This window comes from Nuphar pumila, chromosome 3 (assembly GCF_984573655.1).
Source record: "Nuphar pumila chromosome 3, dmNupPumi1.hap1.1, whole genome shotgun sequence".
In the NCBI taxonomy this organism is placed as follows: domain Eukaryota; kingdom Viridiplantae; phylum Streptophyta; class Magnoliopsida; order Nymphaeales; family Nymphaeaceae; genus Nuphar; species Nuphar pumila.
Genome location: NC_143251.1, coordinates 30299895 through 30322441, shown reverse-complemented (window position 1 = coordinate 30322441; position 22547 = coordinate 30299895). Strand labels below are relative to the sequence as shown.

The 22547-nt window shown below is 37.3% G+C and overlaps 1 protein-coding gene across 3 annotated transcripts in view; it reads right to left on the bottom strand.

Moving 5' to 3' along the window:
• Positions 1-225: 225 nt before the first annotated feature.
• LOC149842469 (calcium-dependent protein kinase 28-like) overlaps positions 226-22547 on the bottom strand; it is a 28600-nt gene continuing 6278 nt past the window's right edge. The window contains exons 3-12 of one of the 3 annotated variants that reach the window (XM_089999196.1): positions 6658-6699; positions 6313-6424; positions 6120-6198; positions 5827-5996; positions 2426-2552; positions 1914-2029; positions 1696-1803; positions 1342-1494; positions 1045-1218; positions 226-936 (exon numbers count right to left, since the gene is read on the bottom strand). In XM_089999196.1, the coding sequence (XP_089855322.1) occupies positions 739-936; positions 1045-1218; positions 1342-1494; positions 1696-1803; positions 1914-2029; positions 2426-2552; positions 5827-5996; positions 6120-6198; positions 6313-6424; positions 6658-6699 (1279 nt within the window). In that variant the 3' untranslated portion in view covers positions 226-738. Of the gene's footprint in view, positions 937-1044; positions 1258-1341; positions 1495-1695; positions 1804-1913; positions 2030-2425; positions 2553-5826; positions 5997-6119; positions 6199-6312; positions 6425-6657; positions 6700-22547 lie in introns of all 3 variants that reach the window. The other 2 variants (XM_089999197.1, XM_089999198.1) reach the window with 2 other exon arrangements.

Genomic DNA, 22547 nt, shown 5'->3' with positions numbered 1-22547 from the left:
TTTTATTTGCTTTCCTTGTGTTTTTTATTTCTTGGAATCCTTTTCAGATTATGCCTCTTTCCTTTCCACGGTTGGACATCATGTCCTTTGGACCTCCCTCGGATTGGTTTCTTATGGCTTACTGATTTCGAGGCTCACCATGAAGATGTGAAGGGTAAAAAGACCCTAAGGAAGTTGAGTATTTGTAATTTTGGACATCGGGAGAATATCAGAAATTTTGAGACATTTTGGGAAGCATGTCATTTTGTTCATATAGTACGGTCATTTTCCGTATCAGTCAAAGCAGACATAAAAAGCCCAAATAAATTGGAATTTCCTTTGTATTAAGAAGAAATTTCTCTTCCTGTCGGCTCACCATGTGACACTAGAGAAAGTGTCTTTATCCCAAACACACTTTACAAAACAATGGTTCAAATACATGGCAGGAACTACACATACAACCGAAATGTGGAAGATGGAATCTAATTTTGAAACCCCAAACGTGCATTGCTGATAAAGAGATTACGCCGGACCAACCTTTACATCAAACCCCACATCAACGTCGATCCTAACAATTGCTGCTGAAGGCTTTCCATGGTATGGTCGCAATTTCTTGACCGCATGCACTTAAGTGATAGCAAATAGCAAACAGCTTCATTAAGAACCATGAAAACAGCACGTTGTAGATGCAAACAGCTGTATTAAGAACCATGAAAGAGCACAGAAGTTGCAAAGTTTTCTGTAACCCACATAGAAAGCTCAGCTTTGATCTCTCACTTGTTTCTCCAAATGCTCCAGTTTGCGAGAATTCCTACACCCAGATGGACTGGGCACATTATGTGAACTCAAGCTTGCAGTTCTCAAGAGCCTGCGGAATTCTGACAGACTAATCTTACCATCCTTGTCAATGTCGGCTTCTTCTAGGAGAGGGTCAATGGAGCCCTTCAGTCCTGTATGCTGAATAACAGGACCATAACAATCCAAATGAATCCAAGTTTCATCTCAGATATCCCTTGGACAAATTAGCATTTGAATAAGATGTATATACACTAGAGTTCATATTACCATTCTTAGTTCTTCAGGTGTAATGAATCCATCTCGATCCACATCGAATTTATCAAAAGCAGCCTGAGAACGCTGCTCCCACTTTGCTGAATCATGCTCTTGTAACTGGTGCACATGCAAGGTTGCAGCAACAAACTCCATGAAGTCAACAAGCCCATCTGTGTTGCTGTCAATCTGATAGTAGAAATAGGAAATGTGACATAGACATACAAGCTGTGCAAAGAAAAAAGACTAAAATTTTAGAATATTTAACCAAGAATGCAGGGGTTGGAGTAAGGGGGATTAGAGAGTTCGCACTGGTGAATGAAACATGGCACTAGAGCTCCCAAACACTTTGTAATTAGAATGCATATGCAGAAGGTAAGTAGCAAGTGCTAACTGGCTTACAGCTTGAACAATCTCCAAAACACGTGATTCCTTCAGTTTCCAACGGAGATCCTTTGCAAGTGCCTGCAATAAGCCAAAGAATTGCCAGAATTATCAGGTCAACAAAGATAATATTTCGGCAGTCAATACAAAGGAAATAGAAAACAGCATGCAGGTAATTTTGCAATTTAAACACAGAAGGCTTCGATAATGCAGGATCAAAGTTGGCATGGTCAGTAGGCTCAAGCAAATAAATCCAAAACCATAATGGTAAGAAAGTCATACGTGTCTCATTTCCTCAAGACTGATAGATCCATTTTTATCCACATCAATTGCATCAAACTGATCTTTAAGATCAGCAAGTTCATTTTCATCAAGAGTGCTTGCCAGTGCCTGCAAATAAAGAAAAGGATACCAAGAAAACTTAGATTATCTTCCTTTCTTTTTAAATAGCAAACATTTTCTTGCAATCATGATTACCAATCAAAACAAAGTTTCAGTACCCTCAGTGCAAATTGCTTCAACCGGCTGTATTTCACAAATTGGTGCATATTGGATAGCACAGAGATATCTAAAGGAATTTCTGATGCATCTCCACCTTCTCTCACCCATGGATGTGCTACAACAGCGAAAAAAAGTATGGAAAACAATCAGTAACTAAATATGGAACATGAGGAAAAAAATCTATAACAAAAACACTTGAAAATCTATTACACTATACCAACTTCAAGCAGCTCAGTTGAAGTGCGAAAAATAGCAGATAAAATATTCAATGTACAATCAATCTCCAGTTTAAGTTGATAGACTTAGATTGTTATTCCCTTTATTTATTTGTCATTTTTCTCTCCTTCAAAGGTTTTATGTTATTGTTGTTTCCTTGTTATTTAAGGGACTGCTGCGTCTAATTTTACCATGCTGTATGCAAATGTAGGTGATTTGCTGAAGCACTCTTTCAAGGATATGCATCATATGCACGGTTATGAAATATTTATAAAGAACTCTAGTTGATACATACAGAGGGCTTGGGCAGCAGTGAGTCTCACACGCGGATCTTTCACCAGTAACTTCTTAACAAAGTCTTTAGCACTGATGCTTATGCTTGGCCATGGCTTTCGACGAAAATCAGGTTTGTTTTTCAACACCTGCCAATATGTACATTTAATGGGTTCAGCATTCCTTATATAAATCAACAGAAACCAATCAATCTAGAGATAACCATGGAACTCACAACAGATGCCTCATTTGGTTAGACATATTACATAAGCCATAAATCAGAGAAGCACAAGTAAAACAGAGTTCATCCTTATAGCTGACAAAACAAATCACTTATTGACAGATAAGGTATTTCAGGTTCTTCATAAAGAAGACATGCCTAGGTCTTGGATAAAGATCATATATCACTCAGGTAGATTAGGAGAACGAAAGGAGAAAAAGAGAACAGCAACCGCCAAATGCTTTGGAAATAGGACTGGACATCCACTTTCATTAACTATGTATATCATAACTTTATAAATGAGATCTCACATATTCCCCTATATGTTATTCAACAATATCATAAAAATGCTGTCAGTTAGTCGAGTCAACACTAGGAGAGAATGAGATTAGTATTGCTACAAATATGAAGTATTGAAAAGAATAAAATATGCCATTTAGATATTTCATTTCAACTCTGAAGTTTTTTTTGGTACGGAATGTTGGGCTGCCAAGAGACATCATATTCAAAAAATGAGTGTAGCTGAGATGCGGATGCTTAGATGGATGTGTGGAAATACAATAAAAGATAAGATTCGGAACGAAAAGATACGTAAGAAGGTAGGTGTTGCACCCATTGAAAATAAGATGCGAGAGAATCGTTTACGGTGGTTTGGACATATTCGGCGAAGGCCTAATGATGCTCCAGTTAGAAGGTTGGAGAAATGGGAAAATATATTAGTTAAAAGAGGTCGGGGTAGGCCTAGGAAGACTTGGATGGAGATGATAGGAAAGGATATGAATGCTTTGAACCTCACCGAGGACATGGCGTTGGATAGAAATGATTGGAGGAAAATGATTCATGTGGAAGACCCAAAATGAATTTCTTTTTTGGTTCATATCGCTGACCCCAATTGTTTTGGGATGAAGGCGTAGTTGTTGTTGTTGTTGTTGTTGTTGTTGTTGTTGTCTGAAGTTTTTTTTGGTATGAATGGTTAGTGGATCGGAACATGGTTCCTGAAGATCAAAACAGGATATGCATAAGTTACAAATATTTTTGATGTATTAGCAAAGAAACACGGGACAACATTGACTTCTGGATTCAATGCAGATGATTTTAGAAAGTCTTACATGCCATTCAGAAAATTGGGTTGTTCTTATGATTCTCGTGCATCCTGGTGTGATGTATTACCATATCCCCAAGGATTGGGACACTTTTGACAGGTCAGTGGAATCCTTATGCCCCAAATCCCCATTCCAATAGTCACTTATTCGGTACCTCCCAAGGAGCAGAAAATGCCATTCTAACCCTTCTCGGGGGATTTCATCCGCAAACTCAGAGTTTATGATAGAATCCAATCATATTTGGAAACCTCTTCTTGGGCATTCTCTCTAAACAGTACTTTTTGCATATGAGAATTGTATATGCAGAATGTCTCCATCTTTGTGGCAAAGGTCAACACGTGGGCAGCTAAAACAACTGGCATTTGTGAAGTAAAAAAAGCCTTCAAGCACAAACAAATGTCCACCAATAGTCCAAAGCAAGGTTGCCAAACTAGGAAGCGGAAGTGGGAAATGATACGAGAAGCGACGCATTTTAAAATTTATAAGAAAGTGGGAAGCGAAGTATGAATTTAAAAGCGAAATATGAATAAAAAATAAAGCAATATGGTAACTGAATAGGAATCGAACAAGAAACAAATAAAAACTAAAATAAAATTGATCATTCTTATATTTCATGATTTTTCAATAAAAGAGTTAATTTTTTGTTAAAATTTAACAATGATGGTTACCAATTTAAAGAAAGTACTTGGGAAGTGAGTGAAAGTGTGAGAGGAAATACATAAAAAACATAAAAAGAAACATGAGAAAAGCATATAGGAAGCGTAGACCATGTGTGTAGGAAGCATAGAAGAAGCGTGAGGGAATCGAGATTCCTATGAAGTTTCGGAAGCGAGGAGTATCGCGCTTCCGAAGCGAGTTTCTGGGAAGTGAGCTTCCCACCTACCTAAGAAGCTTCTGGTAACTCTGGTCCAAAGTGGACGAGCAAAAAGGCCACTATGGGCACACTCACAAATGCCACTAAGGGCACACACCAAAAGAAGGCACACAAAGTACAAAAATAATATTTTATTAATGAATCAAGTATGCAAGAAGCATACTTTCAACGAGAGGAGATCCCCTATTTATATACAAATGAGAGAGGGAGATGAGAGAGAGCATCACTAGCCATTAGACCAGCTCTAACGGCTAGTCAAGGTTGTGACAAAGTTGACCAAAAATAAAATAAAAAATAAAAATACAAAAATATTACAATGAAAAAATATATGTATTATAGATATATGTATACATATACATACATATGCATATATACATAAGCACATATATATAATATATATACATATTTTAACAGCATTTACATGACATTGTTCAGGGAAAAGTTCACATATGCACTCATTGATATCTTGAGGATGTCCCTCATACTTAGGCGGTTAGGCCCTTATTTTAAGGATTCCCAATACAAGGGCCCTAATGTAGCCATGAACAGACAAGAAACTTAATGATCCAGTTGCCGCATTTTCTTTATCTGGATATCAAGCCCTTCATCAAGCATATTGGAACTATTTGGAATTTTTCTTGGGTGGGACAAGTAACCAAAGAAATCTGAATGTCCTACAAATGAAGGTAAGATCAGGATTTTAAAAATTGAATAAAATATATAGTAAATTTTATATAAAATCATGGTTATCCTCAGAAGCTTAAAGCAAAAATATTGATTCTTGTAAAACATGTTTGAAGTGGGCCTCTAATATGCAATATTTTACACAATAATAAGCACTAAATAAATTCATAGATATCAAACCAGTCCTCTGAACAGTATTTACAACCTCTACCAATTTAAACTAATAATGATCTTTAGAAGTTTTAATATTGCTTTATACATATTAATGTCTCGAAGCATCACTAGATTTTATGATATACATGTATGTTTATCATAAAAAGCTAAAACTAGAAATATCATGAAAACAATATCTAGCATTTGATAATTTTCTTTCTTTTCTTGCTCTTTTACCTTTTTGTCATAAAGAAGTATTTGAAAATTTTCACATGCATACAGTTTTTGAGATATCTAAACACTGTGAACCTTGCTTCTTTATGACAGGCACATGCCACTAATCTCCATTAATTTTGAGTTATATATATATAGGAGTTAAATGTATTTACCTCTCTAAATATTCCATCCTCGGTCTTATCCCAGAAGGGACGCTTTCCACAAAGTAGTATGTAAGTAATGACACCTATACTCCAAACATCAGATTCAGGACCAGACCTGCGCTTCAGAACTTCTGGTGCAACATAATAAGCACTGCCAACGATATCCTGAAACCTCTTCCCTGAAATTTCAAAACCAAATAATTGATAACATATAGAAGTAGGAGAGATTGAGAGAAAGAAAGAGACAATGATGCCCAGGATAGAGTAACTTTAAAAGGAAGTATCTTGGGTCATTGGCTGACCTGGTTTTGTGAAGTCCGATAGACCAAAATCTGTGGCCTTGAGTGGGGAATCCTCTTTTGTTGACTTGAGAAGAAAATTCTGAAAAATGTAAACAGACAAATCACTAAATCAGGCACTGGAAAAGAACAGAGACCATGCATGAATGCCTATCAGAAGTTTAACACCTTCAACAAAATGTCATCTTATTCACACCTCAGGTTTCATATCTCGATGAACTACACCGTGTAGATGGCATTGTGCAGCAACTTTAAGCATCTGGCGAACGACTATTGCTGCATCTTTTTCAGTGTAACGGCTATCCTTCCTGTAAAATGGGAATAGTTCAGATTTTCTACTTTGTGACTAAAGAAATGCTCTACGGGCAAATAGGACAATTGTCAAACTCTAGTAGTTTCTGGCCATGGAGGCTGGAAATCAGTGTGGATAGGACCATAGAGGAAGGATAGCTTCCCTCCATCACTTTCTGACCTCAAGAATACAACCAGATGCCAGCTATTAAATATAACAAAAAGAACAACAGGAGTTGAACAATCATACTTGGCAAGGATTCTGTCTAGTAGTTCCCCACCCTCGCACAATCTGACACACATAAACACCAACAACAGATAAATCATCATCTTATTTTCACATTATGCTCGTATCCCACCACCTCAAGTAAAAGGAAGAAAACATTAAAAGTTACAGAAATTACCATGAGAAAAAACAAGGGGGAAAAGACAGGTCAAAATATTTACAATAGATAGTTGAAGCTTATGTGCACATTTCTTTAAAAAAAAATGAGTATCTCAAAGACAAGCTAATCTTAATCTAATAATGCATCAACCTCCATAGGTAAGATTTGGAATTGAAGTAAAGGACCTTAAACAAGATTATTCGAGTTTAAGGTCAAAAAAGAGGAACTGCCAGTGTATGATATCAGTGTGTTTTTGTTTAGGTGTTACTGGAAATGGTTGGGGAGCATTGACATTAGTTACTAATCATATATAAAACATAACAATAGGAAAGTAGGTCTATGTTTGTGTCTGTTTGCATGCTTGTGTGCATATAAACAAAAAAGAAAGTGAGAAACTGAAGACTATTCAGACTCACTCCCAGACAGGATGGACACACAATTTAAGTGTATTAGATAATAAATATTAATTGTGTGAGATTTCTTGAAGAGCTATCCCTGTACAACACAGACAAGAAGAGAAAAGCGCAAGAGAGAGCAGTGAGGAATAACAGGACCTCTCACCCTAACTGGGTGACATCTTTAGATATATATATGTGACTTTATTACAATTACAATAATGCCCCTTTCACACACGATTTTACATAATGCATATCGGGTCTGGATATGGATCCAAAACCCATGAATATTCTAACACTATTCTAACATGCCCCCTCAAACCGAGTGTGGTCGACCATGGACAGTTTGGATTTCAAATTCCAATGACGATGAACCGTAAGAGCCTTGGTGAAAAGATCAGCCACCAGGTCCTCTCCTATAATAAAGACTGGCTGAATTTCTTTGGCTTCGACCTTTTTCCAAACAAAATGTTGATCAATCTCTACATGTTTCATCTTACCATACTGAACTGGATTAGTAGAGATAGCTACCACACTCCTATTATCACAATAAAGTAAAGAGTTGGATATATGCTGATGCAAGCCAAATAATACTTGTTTAACCCATGCAACTTTTGTAGTAACAACTGCCATAAACGGGCAACGGTTTTCTGTTTTCGACTAGCCCAAAAGACCAGGTGTGTTCCCAAATAAATACCATAACCAGTCACTAAACGCCTTGTGAGAGGATCATGGCCCCAAACTGCATCAGAATAGGCTACAACCTTGATGGAGACATAAGGACTCACCGAAGAAGGTCTGAAATATATGAGGTTGTCTGAAATAGTGCTCTTAATATATCTAAGAACCCTCTTTACCGCTTTCATACGACGCATTTGAGGTTTATGCATAAATTGAGAAACTTGATTCACTAAAATAAATAAATCTGAACGCGTGAAGGTAAGGTATTGTAAGGAACCAACAATGCTTCGATATTTTTCAGATTCGGGAAAATAGCATCATCCGAAAAACTATGACCCAACTGAGTTGGAATAGCCATGGGAGTAACTACAAGTTTTTATGTCAGCATTCCACTGCGATGTAGTATGTCTCTAGCATATTTTTGCTGTGAAAGAATGAGATGGTTTGATTGTTGATCCACCTGCACACCCAACAAGAACCGAAGAGGGTCCAGATCTTTCATGTGAAATTGACTATGAAGAATGGATTTCAGGTGGGTAATCCTTGCATGATTGTTGCCTATGATGACTATATCATCCACATAAACCAAGATGATTGTGATCGCAGATTTGTCATGATGCAGGGAGTAATCACAATGACTGTGGTCAAAACCAAGAGAACGAACAACATTGCTGAATGTATCAAACCATGCCCGTGAAGCCTAAGCCGTATATAGCCTTTTTAGTCTAAGAACAGTGTTGTGAGCATCTCCCTCAGGATAGCCAAGTGGATGCTCCATATATACTTCTTCACACAAATCACCATGGAGGAATGCATTTTTAACATCTAACTGGAATAAATTTCATCTATTAGATATGGCGAGATACAAAACAATATGAATCGTTCTCATGTGTGAACAACTGAACTAAAGGTTTCATAAAAATCAAGTCCATGTTTCCGAGTATATCCTTTAGCTACTAACCAAACTTTAAAGCACTTGATGCTACCATTAGATTTGCATTTAATTTTGTACATCCAACGACAACCTACCACGTTTTTATTTATTGGTCGAGGAACTATTTCCCATGTATTACACTCATGAAGGGTTGTGATTTCTTCATTCATAACATCAGTCCATCGTGAATGATGACTAGCTTCAACAAAAGACCTAGGCTCTTGAAAATCATAAAGTGATGAAGCATATACCTAAAAGTCCAGAGAGAAGGACTCATAACCGACCCATTCATTAGGAGGATGTTGAACACTGCTGGATATGCAAGTAGGGTGAGGTTGTTGAACAGAACCAACATCTGTTGCATTATTTGATGGCTTAAATGGAAAATTGCTAGTAAGCTTATTGGAGGTGCTATCGTCAACCAATGAGGGAGGATCTATAATCTGATCAGTAGTGGAAGTAGTGGGCTGAACGGGTTTGGCATTTGATTTGCTATATTTTTCATGTTATTGTCCACCTTGTCGACTATAAATCTCTTTAAAAATTTGAAAATGAGGTTGTTGTTCATGTGATGGTTGAGTATTATCAGCAGCAACTTTGTCAGTAAAAGTATGTTAAGTTTGTTGCATGGATGATGGCCAAAAGAAATGCAATGAACTATTGATGATTTCAGATGAGGCAGCCCCACAAACATCTTCATTAAAAATATGACGAGAGATAAGAACCTTGTTGGCAGCATGATCAAAGCATCTACATCCCATGTATTCTTCATCATACCCAATAAATTGACACATGGTGGCTCTGGGAGATAATTTGTTTTGCATTGAGCCATCAATATGGACAAAGCACCGACATCCACGTAACCAAGAATAATTAGGGTATAATCCATACAACAAAGAATAGAATGACTCACCTCCAAGGTTGGATAGAGGCATTCTGTTTATCAAATAAACTATTGTGTAGAAGGCCTCCGAGCATAGGTAAGAATTGAGATTATCATCATACATCATGATCAAGGATATGACGATATTTTCATCCAGCGACACCATTTTGTCTAGAGGTCCTTCGACAACTCAACTCACATTGAATATCGTTATCAAGTAAAAATTGTGTGAACTTAGTGGACATGAACTCACCACCACCATCACTCCATAAGGTTAAGATTTTTCAAGAAAATTAAGTTTCAACATACAATTTGAATCTACGAAAGACATTTAGGACTTGGTTCTTGGATTTTAGGAAATATATCCAAGTAAAACGAGTAAAATCGTTTACGAAAATCGCATAATACTTGGACTTGGATAAGGACATAACCGGAAAAGCTCCCCAAAGATCAGAATGAATCAACTCAAAAAAAAAAGAAGCTTCTTTATTAGATCTTGAGAATGAAAGTTCATGACTTTTACAAATACGGCAACTAACACAAGAAGAAGAATTTCTTTCTCGAACATCAATCAAACATTTATTACATAAAATATCAAGAAAACACGAATTGTAATGACCTAATCTACGATGTCAAACATTAACTTGCAGATGGATTCCTAGACTTGATGACAACGATGCGCATAGAACAAATGATTGGCTAACAATGAAAGAAATTATGGAGTTTCATTCAAGACATATAAGTTTTTGCACCTTCTTCCCTCAGCAAGTGTCTTACTCGTGTGAATGCCCTTCATAGAACCGAAAGATGGAGAGAAAAAATATAGGAATTAGTAGCACAACAAAGTTGAGACACAGATACAAGATTTTTTTGAATATTGGACACAAGAAAAATATTGGACAAAGAAGGAGACCCTTTACTAGTAGGAACGGTAGTAGTACCTATGTGAGTAATGTGGTGGTTTTTTCATCTCCCGTAATCACACTCTCATTGTTATTATAAGGCTCAACATGAGAGAGTTTACTTGAATCTCCCATCATGTGGTGTGCAGCCCTTGAGTCTATAATCCAGCCTTATGAGGGAGTGCCAGAAGAGGGTCCAGCTGAAGGTAAAAAGTACAAGTTGACAGCCCATGGATTCCCAACAGAATTATGGTTATGTTGAAAGTTCAACTAACCAAAACCAACAGTAAGCGCATCTAAATCATGAAAACTTGCAACTGAAGGAGGATAAGTATTGGGAGGAGCTTGAACAAAATTTGTTGAAGTACATGGACCTGATCCAGATGGTGCGAATGTTGGGGCAGCAGCTGCAAAAGCCCTAAAGCGAGCGGGAATCGATATCGTGGGCGGCCGATAAGTAGGAACATATCGCCAATAACAGTTAGAACACGTATGACACTTTCTTCCATACATCTGACATACCAAATTTGCTTGATTAGTAGAAAAGAGTATACCACAGCCACCAGAATAGTATCCATGACCACATCCTCTTTCTTGAGAGGTGTTGAAAGTATATATTGCAACCATTACATCATGACTCACTTCATCCTTCGAGGACCCAGATGATATATTAAACATTGCTTCATGTTCTAACAACATAGTGCGCAGTCGATCAAAAGGTGGGTGAGGAATTATACTAGTATAAACCGTGATAAACATATTATATTCATGCCCAAGGCCTCTAACAGTTTTTTAGCATATATCCTCATTTGACAACAGAGAGCCTATGGCTGCAAGCTAATCCCCCAAAAACCTTGATATTATCGAGCTATTCAGCAATGTGTGAATCTCCCCTTTTTAGATCTATGAATTCTGCCTTCAACTAATAAATCCTGAGAGTAAAAATCTCTTCATACCATTTATGCAAAGTATCCCATAACTCTTGCTGGAACTCTAGATGGAATGTGAAGAAAAACTTCACGAGAAAGAGTGGTCATGATGAAAGCTACCGTTGACTGATCATTCTTGTGCCACATGGTAAAATCTAGATTTTTTACCATGTCTTTGGAGGCTTTCCCTGCGCTTTTATCTTGCTCTGAGATTGTTTGGGGAACGAACTCCAAGGGTACCAAAATTGACCCATCAAGGTGCCCTATCAGAGATCATGACTGCTAAGGAAAGTGATGATCTTTTGCGAGATAGCGGCTAGATCTCTCAAATCAATGTATTTGGGAGTGGTGTTTTACAACTTTGGTTCGAGTATCCGATACGACTCGGATAAACCTGATAGGAACACGAACTTGTGTTTTGGGGTGATCCCTTTGAAAAACCCTTAACCTGTTTATCGAGACCAGTATTGCGAGGTATGCGCAGTATACGGATACTGCAATAAACGAATGAGAGATCTGTGGCAATCTCGCCTCGTATGAGTTGCACAGTGTGGTACTCATGGTTTGAAAGATAAATCATGTTCAAAATAAGATTTTTAGTTCAGCATATTCTAAATATGCTCTTTTTCAAAAGATGTGGGTTTGCGCATGGGTACTAAAATTCTTGAGAAAAGGATTTCTTTTTGTGAGTCCAGCTTTCCAAATAAACAGTGTTGCAAAGCAAAGTTTTAGAGTCTTTTGATCTCGAAATACCAGCCAAGTCTTCCTAATCGACGTATTTGAGAATAGTGTTTTTGTTACTTCTGTTGCGTTCTGATACAACTCAGATAACCCCATTTAGGGGCATGGGCAAGGTTTCTACTGAGAAACCTTGCACCATTATTGGTATCGCAAGGCAAGTGCATCATGTTGATGTTGCATTATCTTTGGATGAAAGATCTGTGGAGATTTTGTATCCTGCAATGTTGTTCAAGTAGTTAAAAGTCAGGATATTGTTGTATCACTTATTTTGTGAGTTATTGCAGTTGGGTTTCTTTTGCAAAAATCCATACCCCACTCTTTGTAGTCACACTTTTAGACATATACGATATGTTTGGACTACGATGAGTAGGATGAGAGGTCTCTGGTAACCTCGAAACCTGCTTTGGCACATTATTGTAATCACATGATGTTGATGTTCGCCTACCCAGGCAAGAGGCTCGTGTCGGTTTAAAGGACCAGAGCATGTCAAATTTAAACTTGGATGATTACACCATGTATTTTTGCAAAACATTGATATAGGGATTTTCTTTGAGAAATTCATACCTCTCTCATTGTGGTTGTACTTTTAGATAGGTACGTTGCGTACTACGATGTGTAGGATGAGAGGTCTATGATTACCTCGAACGTGCAATGGCACGTGATTGAAATCACATAATTGTGATGCTTTCACCCTCACAAGTTGACCCCTCTCATTGTGGTTGTACCCTTGGATAGGTATGTTGTGTATTGTGGTGAGTAGGATGAGAGGTGTGTAGTTACCTCGAACATGCAATGGTGCGTTGAAATCACCTAATGGTGATGTTTTCGCCTTCACAGGCAAGATGCTTGAGTAAGCCGAAAGACCAGAGCATATAGAATGGGTCTTTAGCTAAATAACTCCTGATGTACCCATTTGACCCGTTGACTTCATCAAGAGAGAGGATAAATTGATACAAAACTCTGATGGACAGGTTGTTAACAATCACTCCTCGGGCAAATGACTCGGTGTCCCCAATCATCGGAGTTAGGGGGCAGGACTACCATAAATTATCTTAGGTGGTAGATCCCATAGACTTCTGCAGAAGTAGGATGCATCCGTTGTCTACGAATTCCTTTGGGGATTTTCTCTCTTGATCATTGACCGTCCCCTTAGGATCGGACTCAGCTAGCTACTCGGGGTATCTAAAATTCGTGGCATAATAAACCCCCGGATTAGTCTCAGTTGTTTCTACGTGTCGTGTCTTATGCGTACCTACAAGGCCAGCTAATATTGAAACAAAAGTTATCATGCTCACATTACTGTTGAATCTAGATTAGTTCATATTACTTGTCGAATCTAGATTTATTCATGTTAACTTGTTGAATTGTGTATCGTGAATGCATTTGATGCATATGTTAGCTTTATTCACAATACTTGTGATTGAGTCTCTAGTGTTAATAAATTGTTTATCTGTGTTATTTACCGGCTTGCATCTTGTGATTAATGAACTGCTTATATATTGGGTTAATGAACTGCTTGTCTTGTAACGACTTATATCTTGTATGAACTGCTTATCTTATGCTAGAAATAGCTTATTTGGTTGCATAATCAATTGCTCATACTAGAGATAGTTTACTTGACTGAGTAATCAACTACTCATGCTAGTTATAGCTCATTACTTGCTAAAATCGCTTAAAATAGCATACATTGCTAATTTTATTTCTTTATTGTCTTGTTTGGGCACCTACCAGTTTTTTATGAAACTGACTTATTTTATAAGTACAGGTGATGTTTAGGTTTACAAGACAAGCGATGGCACGATGACGTGATGGTATATCAAGATGAGACTTTTTCCCTGACGTTTCACTCTTGAGGATATTTATGTAATTTTGCATAAAAGGTTTCCTTAAATCCTTCTTTTATATAAACTTTAAATTATTAAAACTACATTTCTTTTTAATCTATTTGGTTTTGAATGTACGGAGTTTCAAATCTGTTGTGTAAAGGAAAAGGTTCCGCAAGTAATGCGCCCAAGGTTCGTTGACTTGTTGTTTCAAAAATATCATTTTCCGCTGAATTAATATTTAAAAATCTGATAAACTAATGATTTCAAGGCTTTCAAATTCTTTCTTAAAAGTTACAAGTTCAAGATTTTTGGGGCGTTACATAAAATCAGATCTAATGTGATCTGACAGAAAATACTTTTTTTCATGGGGGGATTTGACAAAGGAAGAATATGAAAGAAGATATCAAATAGATTTTTTTTAGATCGATTTGATTGATAATATCAGTAGATCTGATTGACAGCAGATCTGATAAAAGAAAAGAAGGAAGATCTTCAGATCTCAGGAAGAAATCAGGCCTATTGATGAAATCAGATCTGGATCGATTAGGGTTACCTCTTATGGCCGCTCTGATACCATGTGAGATTTTTTGGAGAGTTGTCCCTGCACAACACAGACAAGAAGGAGAAAAGCGCAAGAATAACAGAACGTCTCACCCTAACTGGGTGACGTCTTTAGATATATATATGTGGTTCTGTTACAATTACAATAATGCCCCTTTCTCACATGGTTTTACATAATGTATATCGGGTCTGGATATGGATCCAAAACCCATGAATATTCTAACTCTATTCTAACAAATTGATGCACCAACAGATGGAGGAAAAACATCATTCTCATGCATAAAAATAATACAGATACCAATAATCACAGCAACTACTGAATATTAACTTCCAGTAATTATGAAGTTCTAAGAACAAAAACATGGTGAAGAAACATTTACGGAAAAGATGAAAGATTATTGATATTTCTGCATAAATGATGTAAGATAGACAAGCAAGTTTGACAATGAAAGAAAACACAATCAGAGTTTACCAAGGCAGTTAAAAAGTTCTGAAATATGGGCAAAGAATGTGCATTTACAGAAAGTTAAGATCTGAAGATAACTCAGTTTATCAATGCTAAGCAGGTAATCCATCTCCTATAGGTATTCAGAATTCAAAATTATCCAAGATAATGCCCATCTAGGAAGAAACAATAGGATGAACTTGTAAAAGTATCTTCAACAAGATACTATAATCGATTCCTTGAGAATAAATGTGTAAACATACACACACCAAGAACACTTAGAACACTTGTGCAAAAAACACAAGAACACAAAATCACAAATGTGCAAATGCACTCATAAGATTCATAAACAAGAAAAGGTTGGGCAATAATCCCAAAACCCTTGAAGAAATACAAGAGGAGCAGCCCATATTTATAGGGCATTTAGGAGGCCTTGGAGGGGAGCTCCACATAGTCGTTGGAGCCCCTCCAACGGTCACAAATGTGACCGTTGGAGGGGTCCAACGACTAGTGGGTTGGGCCCCTCCCAAGGCAAGTACAAGCTGCATTAATTAAAGAAAAGAAATAAAGAAAAAGAAAAAGAAAAATTACAAAACATATTCACGAAAATGAATATGTGTAAAATGCCTAAACTACCCTTAGCAATATATGTATTTTATATATATAATAGGTAGATACATATATATATATATAATATATATGTATATGTATTACCTTATATATATAAAATATATATACGAAAATACAAGATTGATTTACATAATTTAACACCCCCCCTCAAACTTAGGGCAGGATGACCGATAGTTTGCCAAGAAGGAAGTTGAACCGCGGAGCGCACAAGGCTTTAGTAAAGAAATCTGCCAACTGATATTCGGACGTGACATAAGGAAGATCAATGACTCATCGGAGATATGCTTCACGAACATAGTGACAGTCCATTTCAATGTGTTTGGTCCGCTCATGAAAGGTGTGATTCTTCGCAATGTAGATTGCACTCTTGTTGTCGCAACACAGCTTGGTGGGCCCTTCTATTGTGATCCCCATGTCTTCTAGTAGTTGATGAATCCAAACAATCTCTATGGTAGTAGTTGCCATGGCACGATATTCAGCTTCTGTTGAGGAGAGTGACACCTTTTGTTGCTTCTTGCATCTCCATGAAATTAATGAGTCACCTAAGAATACACAAAAACCAGTGGTGGAGTGACGGTTATTTGGGTCACCTCCCCAATCAGAGTCAGTATAAGCCGTTAATTTTAAATCGGAAAAAGAAGACAGAAAAACTCCCTTATTTAGAGTACCCTTTATGTATCTTACGACTCGTAAGATGGCACTCATGTGGACTGATGTAGGCGCATGCTGAAACTGACTTGCAGTATGGACTGCATGGAATATATCCGGTCTGGTAATACTCAGATACATCAATGATCCTACAAGCTGCCTGTAGGTGTAGGATCCAGAAGTGGAACCCCATCATCAACTTTCATTTTTGCCCCTACTACGACAGAAGTTTCACAAAGCTTCTCATCTGTAATACCTGACTTATCAATGATCTCAGAAGCAAGCTTAGTTTGAGATAAGAAATATCCTCTAAGAGAGTATGCTACTTCAATCCCCAAAAAGTAAGTTAGAAAACCCAAATCAGACATTTCAAATTTATCTTTTAAGATAGATTTTATACTCTTAACCCCATTAGAGTCACTCCCGGTGATGAGCATGTCATCAACATATAATAGTAAAATCACAATCCCTGCATTAGATTTTCTAACAAATAGAGCAGTGTCAGTAAAGCAAGAGGAAAATCCATTTTCAATCATTACAGAGTTGAACCTATCATACCAAGCCTTGGGGGCTTGTTTTAGACCATAAAGTGTTTTTTGAAGACGAAGCACCTTTCCCTTAGGAATCTCCATTTCAGGTGGAGCATCCATATAAACTTCTTCGCTTAAGTCGTCATTTAAAAAGGCATTTTTAACATCCATTTAATAGATGTTCCATTTGTTGATAGAAGCAACGGTTATAAGACATCAGACAGTGACCATACGAGCTACAGGAGCAAAAGTTTCTTCATAGTCAATACCATATTCTTGACTATATCCTTTCGCAACCAAACGAGTTTTATACCTTTCAAGGGATCCATCACTTTTTGTTTTAACTTTGAAAACCCATCTGCACCCTATTGTTTTCTTATCTTTAGGAAGATTTTGAAATTCCCAAGTTTTGGCTTTTCTTAGAGCCTCAAGTTCATTGTCCATTGCATTAATCCATTCAGGGCACTTTCGTGCTTCTTCAAAATTTCTAGGTTCTATATAGGAGTGGATGGCACTAAGGAAGGCTCTATATCTAGGTGAAAAGGAGTCATAGGAAATGAACCTAGGAGGCCTTCTACTTCTTTCGGTTCTACGAGGGATATCTTCATTCTGAGCGGCACTGGGACTAGCATCATTATATCTGTCAAGAGCACTTCTAAAGTTGCTTCGATCTTTATGAGTATAGGTGATAGGGTTTCTAGGTAATCCTTCATTAATATGTTGATGTGACGAAGGAAGCAAGGGGATGTTTTCTTCAGTTTCAAATTCATTTGGGTTACTTTGATCTGACTCATCATCACTAGTATCATCGTCTTTATTCAGTAAATCAAATAGAAAAGAATAATCCATATTTTCACTATGAGGGTCACTATGTTCGAATCCACTTAGATTTTCCAAAAAACTCACAATCCTGGAAACATACCGTTTATCACTTTTGACATCATAACAACGAAAACCCTTTTGGGTTTCAGAATAGCCAAGAAAGGCACAAGGAATGGCTTTAGGCGAAAGTTTGTCATTCTTATCAGTAAGAACAAAACATTTACACCCAAAGATCCTTAACCTGCTATAATCAGGTTCCTTATCGTATAGTTTTTCAAAGGGAGAAATTTTGTTTAAATTCTTTGATGGAAGTCTGTTTATGAGATAGACAGAGGTAAGAGTTGCCTCAGCCCAGAGATTCTTTGGAATGTTTTGTGAAATGAGTAAAGTCCTAGTTGTTTCAATGATGTGCCGGTGCTTTCGTTCGGCTAACCCATTTTGTTGAGGGGTTTTCAGACAAGATTTTTGGTGAAGAATACCAAAATTTTCAAGATATCTTTTGAATTCATTTGAGAGGTATTCTCCTCCAGAGTCGGACCTAAGGATTTTTAGGCATCTATTGAATTGATTTGAAATCATCATATGAAAACTTTTAAAAGTTGAAAAAACTTCATGTTTATGTTTAAGAAAATAGATCCAACAAAACCTAGTGTAGTCATCCACAAAAATCACATAGTATGAAAAACCTCCTTTTGACATCACAGGAGCCGGACCCCATACGTCGGAATGAACAATCTCAAATGGTTTTGTCGTAAACATGGATCTTTGAGAAAAAGGCAAGCATTTCATTTTTCCAAGAATACATTCATTACATAGAAAATCACTTTTACAAAGATGTTTAACAAAAGGCAGATAGGAGATTTTAACACTATTGGGATGACCCAATCTCTTATGCCATACATGAATATCTTTGTTTTGAACGACGTTGCAAAATTGACTCTTGGGAACTTGAAGAAAATCTACGTAGTAGAGCTCTCCTCTTCTAGAGCCTTCCCCAATCAATCTCCCGGACTGGCGATCCTGTATCCAACATTTATTAGAAGAGAATTTTATATCGCAACCATGGTCCGAGAGTTGGGAGACGGAAAGAAGATTTAAATTAAGTTTTGGGATAAAACGAATTTTTGGAATAAAGAAGTCTTGTCTTTCAAAATTACCTATTCCTTTAATCTCAAGAGATGTTCCGTCCACGGTTGAGACAAAGGATGGAAAAGAATTTTTAGAAAGATTTGAAAGAGAGCAAGAGCTAGGGGTCATATGAAAGGATGCCCCGGAATCTAAAAGCCAAGATGTCTTACCGGGGGAAGAGGATGACATAGCGGCTCCAGAAGTGGCACCCTTGAGAAGAGGTTGTAATGCTTCTACGATTTGTTGAAGGGAAAGAGACTCACTTGATGATGGAGGTCGTTCTTCTGCTTGGGATGCCATAGCCGTTGCAATCAATTTCTTCCATTTCGGACACATAGGTTTGATATGTCCTGGTTCTTTACAAAAGTAGCAATTCAATTTGCTAAAGTCTCTTTTGCCATGCCAATCATTTCCTCCTTGACCTTGGTTCTTGAAATGAGGAGGTCTATAGGTCTTCATGTTATTCCCCAGTCTTGACACGGCATTAACCATTTCACCATCTTCTTGAGTAGAAGAGGCAACAAGAATGCTAGGATTATTCTTGCTAATCCCCATACGTGTTTCTTCACCACTTAGTTTGGTGATAACATCTTCAAGTGCGGGAGATGTGAATGCGGAGAGAAGAGAGGACCGAACTTGTTCAAATTCGGGTCTAAGGCCATTTAAAAAATTGAAGAACCGGTCTTCCTCAAGTTGTTTGTGCCTCAATTCGATAGCTTCTCCACTCCATTTTGGTTCAAGAATTGCGAGCTCGTCCCAAATAGAGGATAATTCGGCAAAATACTCCCGAATGCTCATATCATTTTGTTGAAGGGTCAAGGCTCTCTTTTGGAGAAAGTATTTGTGGGATAAATCTCTTGAAGTGTACATTTTCTCAAGATACACCCATGTTTCGGAAGCCTTTTTGAATTTGATGATATTGGCGTTTATCTTGGTTTCAACGAATGAGAAAATCCAAGATAAGATCTTGAAGTTCTTCATTTCTCAATCATCATGTTTTTTTGGAATACTCTTCAAGAGCCCTTTGTCTTTCCTCCCCTTCAAGAATCTTAATATCTCCTCCTTCGATGATGGTGATTTTGGGTTCCGATTCCGGTATAGATCCATGAACGTAACCCCAAAGCCCCTTTCCTTTAATATGGGCTTCCATATTCCCGGCCCAAACATGATAGTTTGAGCCATTAAGCTTAAACCCAAGAGAGAAATGGGAGTCTTTTTCACCCATTAGGGAGGAAAGAAGACAAGAAATAATACGTACCTCAAAACTTTTTCGCGTCTTTCTTGTCAAAAGAAGCTTCTAAAATATTGCCTGAAAAAGATGATCCACTTCGATTCCAAAAAGCTTGAAGGCACATTTTTCGAGGAACACAAGTGAAGGCGAATGACAATCCTTCTTCTTCAACCTTGCTCTGATACCATGTAAAAGTATCTTCAACAAGATACTCTAATTGATTCCTTGAGAATAAATGTGTAAACATACACACACCAAGAACACTTAGAACACTTGTGCAAAAAACACAAGAACACAAAATCACAAATGTGCAAATGCACTCATAAGATTCATAAACAAGAAAAGGTTGGGCAATAATCCCAAAACCCTTAAAGAAATACAAGAGCAGCAACCCATATTTATAGGGCATTTAGGAGGCCTTGGAGGGGGGCTCCACATAGTCGTTGGAGACCCTCCAACAGTCACAAATGTGACCGTTGGAGGGGTCCAACGACTAGTGGATTGGGCCCCTCCCAAGGCAAGTACAAGCTGCATTAATTAAAGAAAAGAAATAAAGAAAAAGAAAAATTACAAAACATGTTCACGAAAATGAATATGTGTAAAATGCCTAAACTACCCTTAGCAATATATATATTTTATATATATATAATAGGTAGATACATATACATATATAATATATATGTATATGTATTACCTTATATATATAAAATATATATACGAAAATACAAGATTGATTTACATAATTTAACAGAACTATGTACACAGGACTGATTATATTCTAAATCATGCCACATGGATACTCCATTTTTACCCTTGTTCCGCTTCTCCTTACATAATATTCATAAAAGAAAGCTCCATAAACTGACTATTCATGTCATACAGAATGAATGAATCATTTGGCTGATAGGCATGCATATGTGCATGTATCCGTCTGCATGCACCAACCAAAAGTAACTAAGATTTGGATATTAAAAGGACGGAATAGCAAGCCCAACTGAATTGAGAAGAAAAGCAATTTCACTAACCTCTACAAAATAAAATATATCAAGCCTAAAATAAGACTGCTTTCAACAGTCAAAGAAGAAACAAATAGGACATGTAGCAATATGACAGCAAAAAAAGCCAGATTGTAAGCCTTATTCCAAGTTATCTGGCTTTCTGGATTGTTTGTAATTGTAATGCACATATTTAATGCATCTATGAGAACCATTAGCATGCACATGCAGAGTGACCTGTAAAAGAATGTGGCACGCATGGCCAGTTTGTTATGGATTAGAGCTAGATGCCTAGACGTAAGGAGTTTCATTTAGAAGGTCCATTAGTACGCTTTCAAACTCAAAAAATGAGGCCAAAGGATAGTCTTCGGTCATCAATAAAATCATGTTCCAATCTTCAGTATGGGTCAGTGCATTATACTTGAGTATTTGACAAAGAGGCTGTCCAGTCTTGGAAAAGATGGAACTGCAGTTCCATAATACAACCAGGCTATGTCACATGGATACAGATGCACGAACATAACATGACGCAGATATGCTTCGTACGATACGATAATTTTCAAATAGAGTCTTAATTTTAGATCTTAGAATTAGACAATGCCGCAAAAGGGATAGACATATGATAGATCCTAGAATTAAGTGGTGGGCAATGAAAGGAGCTAAACAAGGAATGTTTGTAGAGGAGGTAGTTATGGAAGTTGATTGGTGTCTCGAGGAGGATTCGGAATCAATGTGGAATAAGATAGCGGGTGGCATGAGAAAGGTGGCTAAGGAGGTCTTAGGTGAGTCTAAAGGCGGTGCACCGCTAGGTAAGGATACATCGTGGTGGAACGAGGATGTCAAATTAGCTATTAAGGTTAAAAGAGAGAGTTATAGAAATCTAAGTAACAGTCGTGATAATGAGAATTTGGAGAAGTATATAATAGCAAAGAAGGAAGCTAAAAAAGTAGTTCGGAACGCGAGAGATAAGGTATATAAGGAGGTTTATGATAAGTTGGATACCAAAGAGGGCGAGAAGGATATTTATAGGCTTGCAAAGATGAGAGATAGGAAATCGAGGGATCTGGGTATGGTTAGATGTATCAAAGATGAAACACAAAGGGTTTTAGTCAAAGATGAGGAGATTAAGGAGAGATGGAAAGATTATTTTGATAAGCTATTTAATGAAAGGCATGCTCAGGATCTTGGAGACTTGTCCATTCCTTTTCATGAGATGAATCGTGACTTCATGCGCAAGATTCAAAAGAAAGAAATTGCAGAGACTTTGAAGAAAATGAAATCAAGAAGGGCAGTTGGCTCAGATGGTATACCTATCGAGGCTTGGAAATGCTTGGGAGAGAAAGGTTTAGAATGGTTGACAAATCTTTTTAACAAGATTTGGCGGACAAATAAGATGCCTAATGAGTGGAGGAAGAGTATTTTGGTGCCTCTATATAAGAATAAAGGTGATATACAAGATTGCACAAACTATCG